At 48.0% G+C, this 9,242-nt stretch overlaps 1 protein-coding gene across 1 annotated transcript; it reads left to right on the top strand.

Moving 5' to 3' along the window:
• Nucleotides 1–890: 890 nt before the first annotated feature.
• LOC138478792 (solute carrier family 35 member G3-like) lies at nucleotides 891–3,268 on the top strand. The gene has a single exon (XM_069612230.1). It carries the CDS (start codon nucleotides 938–940, stop codon nucleotides 1,982–1,984), a length of 1,047 nt encoding a protein of 348 aa, XP_069468331.1. The 5' UTR covers nucleotides 891–937; the 3' UTR covers nucleotides 1,985–3,268.
• The last annotated feature ends 5,974 nt before the right edge of the window (nucleotides 3,269–9,242 follow it).

Here is a 9,242-nt window from a genome sequence, read left to right as displayed (position 1 = left end):
TGGAAGGTGAACAACGCAGTGTTGGGGCTTCATTCATTGGTTGAACAAGGGAACTGACAGGTGTAACCACAAGCACAGACAGGCATGGCTGCTTTTATGCACGGTGCTAGACTGTGGGCCTCATTACATATTGGGTGGTATTTCAGGAGTAAATCTGTTGAAATACCAACATACGGATTTACCTGGTACCGTCACTAGGTCTGGCGGACTTACTGCTGGATTGCAAGTGGTATTAGGTGCTGTTAGTCGCCATTTATTGGAGTCCAAAGCACTTTTTACTGGAATTACCACCAACAGTAATTCTGCCAGCGGTATTTCCGGCAGCGGTAACTCCACCAATTTTCTGCAGTATAGCGTCAGATTTATCTCCACCTTTTTGCTGGAAGAAAATCCTCCACTTCAGAGCCAAAATTGTATTACCTCTGTTTTTTCAGCCGTTTTTTACCGCACCTCTGTACTTGTAATGAGACCCTGTGTGCGCTACAGCTTTCAGGAAAACAGCTTTATTAAGCACTTCCCTATCTCTGCCACTAGATGGCAGGCCTCTCACACGTTGGGAATAGGAAAGCTGAAGGACTAATGAGTAATACAGTGTACAATGATTTAATGTATGGTTTACACATGATTGTCTAAACGGTCTGTCATTTTATTATAACACGGTACATTTTAAATTGATAAAACAACTCACTAATCAGTTATAAACATGCAGACCAATATCAACCGATTTGGGGGCCAAAGATTCCAGTAAAACAAGGTGTTCAACAATGTTAGTGTTTGCATCACTTTTAGATGTGTTTTGTATTGCACGGCTGTGACTGGTGTTTTGATTTCTCACTCTCTCCCTTTGCTCTCTTCCAGGTTCGCGTTCAGTGCTTCAAGGAGCAGAAAGAGCGGAGCCAAGACAGCACACCGCACCGAAGCGGAGAGCCCGGCCGCCATGTCTGACACCACGTCGTTGTCAGCGATGCCCTTGCTGGACTCCTCGCTGAGCACGGGCAGGGCGGATGACGTGGCGAGAAAGGACCCTTTGACTGACAGCATGAGAGGCCTCTGCCGCCTATCCGACAACATGAAGGGACTTCTGGTGGCCCTCTTCGGCGGGGGCGTCCCGGCAGGGCTAGTGGCCCCATTTTCCCGCATGGCCAATAGCGCCTCCAACATCCCATCCTTGGAGATCCTCCTCTTCCGGTGCCTTTTCCATCTCTCGTTCATTATCTGCATGCGCTACAAGAAAGTGCCTGCCTTTGGGCCACCCGGTGCCAGGAAGCAGATCCTCGTCCATGCAGTGGTGAACGTCATCTCCATTGGCTGCGCCTACTGGTCCTTCATGGTGGTGCCCACGGGGAACGCCGCCACGGTGCGCAAGGGCTCTTCCACAGTCTCCTCCACACTGCTTGCCCTCATCATTGAGAAGGACAAGCTCACCGGCTTCAACTGCTTTGGGCTTCTGGGTAGCATGGTGGGGTTGCTAATCATCGTTGTGCCTGGGTTGCTTCAGATGGATGCCAAAACCAGGGCAAATGACATTGTTGGCTATATTCTGGCCTCCCTAGGAGGGTTGGCGCTGGCCCTGGGCCTGGTGAAGTTCCGCAAGCTAGACTTCGAGTCGAAACTCCTAACAGCCGCCTTCATGTTTGGCCTGGTGGGAAGCATCCTCAGTTTTCTCTTTATGTTCATCATGCAACGCCCCATCGTACCGCGCGATCCACTCACCTGGACCTGTGTAGTGGGCATCAGCCTCCTGGCCCTGACGTCCTTCCTCTGCGCGAGCTATGCTGTGACCAAGACTCACCCGGCTCTGGTCTGTGCTGTGCTTCACTCCGAGGTGGTGGTCACCATGGCTTTCCAGTACTACATGCTACGGGAGGACGTGACACCCTACGACATTGTGGGGGCCTGGGTCATCATTGGCAGCATTTCCATCATCACAGCGCAAAATATCAGCTGCGACACAGAGACGACGGCAGCCAAGGAAGAGGAATAACTAGCCTGCATGCCTCGCCGAGGCCTCACCGTGAACCTGCATGTAGTTGCTACCAATCCTCCCTAAGACCAAGTGTGGCAGATTGGAGAGCGCTCAGGTGGCGACTGTAGAACAAAGTCTCCAGCAGTATGTCTAGGAAGTCACCAGTGGTGGGACCAGGAAGTCTCCAATAGGAGCACCAGGAAGTCTCCAGTGATGGGACATGAAAGTCTCCAGAGAAGGCACCAGGACGTCACCAGTGGAGACACCAGGAAGTCTTCAGTTGTGGGACCAGGATGTCTCCAGCGGTGGGACCAGGATGTCTCCAGCGGTGGGACCAGGATGTCTCCAGCGGTGGGATCATGAGGTCTCCAGTCGTTGGATCAGGAAGTCTCCAGTGGGTGGATCAGGAAGTCTCCAGTGGTTGGATCATGAAGTCTCCAGTGGTTGGATCAGGAAGTCCCCAGTAGTTGAACCAGGAAGTCTCCAGTAGTTGGATCAGGAAGTCTCCAGTAGTTGGATCAGGAAGTCTCCAGTGGTTGGATCAGGAACTCCCCTCTCCAGTTGTTGGATCAGAGCGTCTCCAGTGGGTGATCGGAAAGTCTCCAGTGTTGGGACCAGGAAGTCTCTGGTGTTGGGACCAGGAAGTGTTCAGTGGTGGCACCAGGAAATCTTCAGTTCAGGCAATACAGTAAGTCTCTGGCAGTGGGACCCAAAAGTCTTCTGTGAGGACACCTGCCAGTCCCCCGCAGAGGTACCAGGAGTTACCCAGCAGTAGCACAACAATCTCCGGCAGCGTCACAGGAAAGTGTCTGGAGGCCGTACCATGGAGTATTCAGCACCAGGAAGTCTCTGGTGATGGTAACAGGAAGTCTTTGGTACAAGGCCATTCTCATCAATAAAACCAGAAAGTCCCGTGCAGTGTCAACCGGGAGTACCTGGCAGTAGTGCCGCAGGGTGCCCAGCAACAGTGCCAGAGTGTGCCCAGCAGCAGTGCCAGAGGGTGCCCAGCAGCTGCCCCACGCAGCCTCCAGCAGTAATCAAAGAACGTTGCTCTACAGATGACCCAAATGGTGGCCAAGCAGGAAAGTGTGGTTGGAGTTGGACCCCCAGCCCAAACTACCGCATAAACCAGATGTTCCTCCCTATAACTGTTTTTGTGCACTTGGCGTGAGCAGATTTGAAAACCATTCTACGATCCTCGCTACCCTCCTTCCTCCTATAACAAACATATGTCCAGCAGTGTCCAGCTCAGTCAACTGTCATGGCGTCCTGTTAACAAAATACATGGATTGTTCAACCTTGTGGGCCAACGATTTATTGTTATTTGATATTTTATATGCATTGATTACAGAGTATGTGTCGTCGTAGTGTGTTTATAAGCAGCCATTGTTGGTGCAGAAGATAGCTAGCTGCCACTTGCTCTTCTGGACTGCACCGATCGAGCAGCGCTTCCTGATCCAGCCAGCAGGTGTCAGTGCGAGACCAGTGCTGGTCTTTATCGCTCTCTCCCATACAAGCAAAATGTGTCAACTTCAGGAACAGGGAGACGATTATCGAATGGGCTAAAATGACAGCTTTTGCTGAAGCGATTGATTAGTCACTCCAGGAAAGGGGGAAACAAGGAGGAGAAAGAACAGAAAGACTTAAAAGATAGAGTGGGCGTAATGTAAATAAACACACGGGCATAGCTGCCATGTTTTCAATTTTTGTATGTGCAGTGCTGGAAATGGAAACAATTTTGGAGGGGGGTCAGGGGGGAGGTGGGAACTGACGCCTCTTTGGAGGAGCGGGGCAGGGCTGTGGGAAGGTCGAGGCGGGCCAAGGGGCATGGCCCCTGGTCAGGTTGCACAACATAGTACCTCTTCATGGAACCCAATCCTAGCGATTTGCATAAAAGCAAAGAGCATTATGGGAACATCATAATGTCCACAATTTTAAATGTTAAATATGTTTTATATTGATTTAGGTGGAAGCCCTTTAAAGTGAATAATGGACTTTTCTGTTTTAATTGGTCAAGCTCAGCCTAATAAAGAGATGTCTGTAAAATGCAGGCCATACACGGGTGCACATCATCCTTTAGGATGGGGGAAGCGCCTGCGTGGGTCCGCCCACGCATCCGATAATTAAGAAGAAGAAGTACAGCTGCAGCACTGTTTGTGAGGCTTTGGCAGTTTCCAATACAGAGACTGCTGAAAGCTTATTCAAGAGCTGATTACTCATGTAGGCGATAATGCAGCTACAGAACTGCTCGGTAGATTTCCATGCAAGTGGATAAAGGCAGAGCGAGATTTGTGATGTCCTGTTGGCAGCTTCAGTTCGGTGAGCACCGTTCACTGAGCATCGATGCGGTTTACGGATCTGTGGGTTCCCATTTGCTGTTGTGCGAGACTGTTTGTGGTTTGTTTGTTGCTGCAATGAAGTGTAGTGCTTGCGGTTTGGTGTGCAATATGTGGTTGTGTGTTTAGAGTTTGAGAGGTGTGTTGCTATTAGTACCCAGCCCGTAATACAGGGGTACGAAAAACCTTTTTTTCTGTTCCAAAACACTCCAGTGTTTCCAAGCAAAAAAAAAAAAGTTTAAAAAATGGCCACCGTGGAAGGGAAAACGAAGTCTGTTTTTCCTTTACATGGCGGCCTTTGAAACTATTTTTAAAAAGTAAACAAGCAAAATGGCTGCCATGGAAATGGAGATGGGACTCCTTTCTCCCTTTCCATGGCAGGCATTCAAAAAATAGGAACACTGTTAAACAAAAATTGCCCGCCATGGAAAGGAGAGAAGGGACTACTTCCTTTCCATGGCGGCCTGTCGCAGATCGGGAGCCGATGTGCTGGAGACAGAAGTGTTTCCAGCACGTCCGCTCCCAATGATGAGCAACTAAGAAGGTAAGTGGAGGGAAGGGAAATCTGTGGAGGGAGGGGAGAGGTGGGTGTGGAGCACTTACCTCATTCCGCGGCGGGGGAAGATGGCAGCTTGGAGCAGGGGGATTACCACTGGTAATTCCTCACGTTCCGAGCCTTCTCATTGGCTGAGAGGCTGTCACACCCCCACACTCCTCTGCCAGGTACTAACTACCATTCTTATCCGCATTCTGTTTAAGGGCAACGTGTACCAATATAAAGGTTAGCAGTGTGCGTGTGACATTGCATAAGTGTGTGCTGTAGCTGTAGTAAGTGTGTGGGTACATAATGTAATTCAGAAATTAGTATGTCTATGCCAGGCCAGTGCAGGCACTACGAGTACATTTCTTAGTCATTTCCCCCTACTTTCTTCTAAACCTTCATTTCATACAACTGCATTTTTCCTCCTTGAATATGAAAGGACATCTTGGAATAGGCCAGGTTAAATGTCTGTCCTAAGAATGAACATTATATTAAGGCATTGCATTACATCTGCTTAAAAACATCACATGCCCCATTACATAAGGGAAATACTAGTTCAGTCCTGGTTGTAACTTTGCATTCTGGGATTAGTAATCTTTATTATACATTCAGCAATACAAGTCCCAGAATGCAAAGTAATGGCCCATGTTGGCCTGTATGCTATGCTTGATGATTTAATTGAAAAGAAGCTCCAGGATATTTGGAATCACCAAGCAAGCAGGAGCTATATTGCCACATATTGACCCCACACAAACTATAACGGTTGCCTTTACATATGAGCCTGTATGGTTTAATTATCTTCTAGAGGTGCCCTAATGCTTATTTATGCACATTCCCAAACGCTGAGATTTAATGTCACATAGTAGGTGGTACGAGATGCCCTAATGAGTCAAAGGTAGCTTATAGTAGCTGTTGATGTTGATGTTGATGTTGATTCATCTAGGCACTCTATAGCCATAACATGCAGCCACATAGCTCCCAGCCGCCACCAATTATGAACACTGCAATGTGTTGCCTATGCCTTGGCTTGCACAAATGCGACAAAGTGCATTAAAAAAAAGTGCCTTATTGCCTTGTGTCTCCCAAACAGCTCATGAGTGTTGGAGAAACCAGGCTCACACATAATTATGGGTTTGTACTTAACTCTTTACGTGCCAAGGACGAGGTATCTCGTCCTTGGGATTACCTCCCCAGTGCCAAGCACTTAAGGGGTTAATGAAGGAGAAAATGTTAGAAGGCTTTGCATGGTGAAATACTGAAATCACCATAAAGGCCTTGGCACTGGGGGGAAAACCCATGGTAGTTTTAAAGATAGAGACAACCTTATATGACTTGGAAGACAAAGAACAAGCAGCAGACATCTTCACAGCACTGGAACTGACTGCAACAACCTGACCCAGCCTCCAGAGCTCTGCTGTTATAGGTCGCCAGGTAAACAATACAAAACCTATCAGGACCATTATAGAATTCACACTCTTAGGTCTACACAGCAGGAAGAGGGCCTCCCACCCCAACATTCCTACAATAGTCTGTCATCTAGTGTAGTTTGTTGTTAAAGAAAAGACTGTTAGAAAAGGCATGAAACAACATCTTGACATCCAGAAATTCTCTTTGAACGTATTCACCTATGCACATAAGAGATCAATTTTTCATCCACGTTCCCCCCTTATGCACTAATAGGCAATACAACAATCCACTGGATATCGTGCCTCTCGCCCTGTCACATGCGAAAAGGATTTCAAGGGAATTGGGACTGCGCAGAAAGGCCATTACTAATCCCTCCCCAATATATTTTAAAATTCAATGTTAATCAAGGCATCCATTTCTTTCAAACATGTCCTTGTTGATTCCAAAATTGGAATGCCAAAAGTGGTTTTTCCTCACCCTCACTGCGTCTCTCTTTCCTGGCTGTTTGAGAGAAGGCCGAGTCTGTTGAACGAGACCCCGTGAGGACGCGAAGCACAGCGGAGTTGCTGCAGAGTCATGGCAGTCTGGTGCAGATTGGGGCAGGAGTGGTAGCGCATCACCGTTTCCCAGGTGAGGACTGTGTAATTGTGCAATCGTGACTCCAACCACGCCACTGTGAAGCACCTGACCTCACTTGCAGCTCTATTCCTACAAACGCGGACATGTTTGCCAGTCTACACTGCTGCTCCAAACACTGCGCACGCATTTTCCACCTCTTCGAGGTCCCTCTAACCACACACAACATGGAAAGCCCCCAAGTAAAAACCAAACTTAGGAGCGGCAAACTTATTATAACGGAAAAGGGCAGAGTGGCTCTGCAGGTTCATGAAGAAAGAGAGCTGCTGTTATCTAAAACAAAGTCGAAGGCTAATCTGACTAATACGTTCAAACCTGGTGGCCAAGTTCGGACTAACGATGGCCTCAGGGACTCCATGCACTCAACGCAAGTTCCATCTACCTCATTGGCGCTCGGGGAGTCAAGTGACTCAGGTCTCTCCCAGTTTACCCAGCAGCTACCTTACTCTGAAATAGTGGCAAGGACTAACGTGCGGCTGTCAACAGGACATATGGCGACTCAGGGGGCCGTCCCCCCCACAAAACGCAACTGGTTTTACAGGCTGCGGAGCAGTACACCAATGAAGAACTACCTCAAACTGCAACCACTACTCAGGTTACTTTCGCACAACAAATCGACCTAAACCATATGCAAGACCACGCACATACTTTGTTGGTCACAGGACAGAATTGTGAAGGATTGCTGAGCCATACACAACAATCGAATATAGTGTGTTGGATCACTCCTTGAAAAACTATGCAATGAAATGGATGGCATCATGGATAGAAGTTTTCGAATTGGATGGAAAACCCCACAAGCGCACTCCATGGGATCCGAATTGGGCGACGTCCAAATTCAGATCTCAAAGCTCATTCCAGGAAGTAGAAGTAGAAACGAGTAACACTGTGCGGCCTCCTTGCACCTTGAAACACCTCTGAAAAGACAACTACTTTACTCCTAAAAACATTTCTTTAAGGCGAGATTCAGACATCATGCCACAAGTGACAATACTGGGTCTCGCGTCGATTTCTGCACTTCACCTGGTCCTAGAGTCATTGTTAAAACTCTATGACAATATTAAGGAAGGAGTGCAGGAAAACACGCAGAAATTAAACTCGCTGGACTCAGTGATGGGACAGCTTCTGTCATTAACACTCAAGCCAAACAGGTGGCGGCGGGAAGATAAGAAGAGTGGAACAGATGAGGAACTTAATCCTCTTTACAGGCCGCCATCATGCCAACTAGTGGCTCAACTGGACTCAGCTGGCTACCATCCAACGCCAGCTACAAGCTTTAGGGACACTCCAGACAGTCCCACATCTATGCGCACAAGAAGTAAAAGAAGCAACAACCAACAACCCCTCAGATGAGGGAGTCGTAGAAGTGCTCCTGGTGTCTAACAGTGATCTGCAAGAAGCAACCACTGATTCCATGCAAGGTGCCAGTGAGGGTTGGACGAGGGTAACTGGACAAAAACAGAAGGGACGCAAACGACGTCAAACAAATCTAAAATTCTCCCCGCACAGCACCGCAATAAAAGAAGCAACTAAAAAGAAAATGTCAGTGCTGTGATGCATCATCTAGAAGCTACAACTGCGGAAGGTGCACAAGTAGAGGGCCTTGAATCAGAGGATTCACAAACAGTTCCAGCCACGACATTGACGACAGGAGTGGCCGCTGGACCTAAGAGGCCAACGAAGAAGAAAAAAACAGGCAAAACTAGCAACTTTCCTTGAGAGCAACAATGAGGAGCAGGGATGGTGCTCTCTTGGTATGCCCAAATCGACACCAATTAGCGTGCCACATCAACCGGATACTCCAACTACTAAGAGAACGGAAGAGCTACAACTGGAAAATGGGTCAACAGTCACTTCTAGTACAGTGCTAACCTCAAAGTCACCTCAGCCAGATGTTATACATGGGGATTTACGCATAGTTGACATCTTAGCAACATCAGACGACTTTCGAGGCACAATCATAGGTTGGTCCATCATTGCATACATTGATTACCACCTTCACATGAACACAGGCCAAATCATTAAGGGATTTCAAGCTATATATGGGCACTTCGCTCAGATGACATCCTGAGGGTAGCATTTCCAAAAAAAAAGGGGGGGTGGATTGTTCAGTGTGCTTCTTTGCAACCAACCTGATTGCTCAAATAGTATGGAACAATCGGAAGACCCTAAATCTTTGGTATATGAGTTGATTGAACTATTATATCGGGAGCACGCTGAACGCTTTCTGAAAATACCCATGGAAGAGCCTACCATAGACCACTCCCCAGCGGTGACTAAACAGGCCCCACAGCGGAGGAGGACTGGTCTGGGCTGGGAGCTGCCATCGCCATGTTTAAAAAATCAAAGTCCAACTTGA

The sequence above is a fragment of the Ambystoma mexicanum genome, chromosome 1p (assembly GCF_040938575.1).
Source record: "Ambystoma mexicanum isolate Mex_15411 chromosome 1p, UKY_AmexF1_1, whole genome shotgun sequence".
Classification (NCBI taxonomy): domain Eukaryota; kingdom Metazoa; phylum Chordata; class Amphibia; order Caudata; family Ambystomatidae; genus Ambystoma; species Ambystoma mexicanum.
Note: the sequence above shows the minus strand (reverse complement) of the source record. Positions and strands in the feature narration are given on the sequence as shown.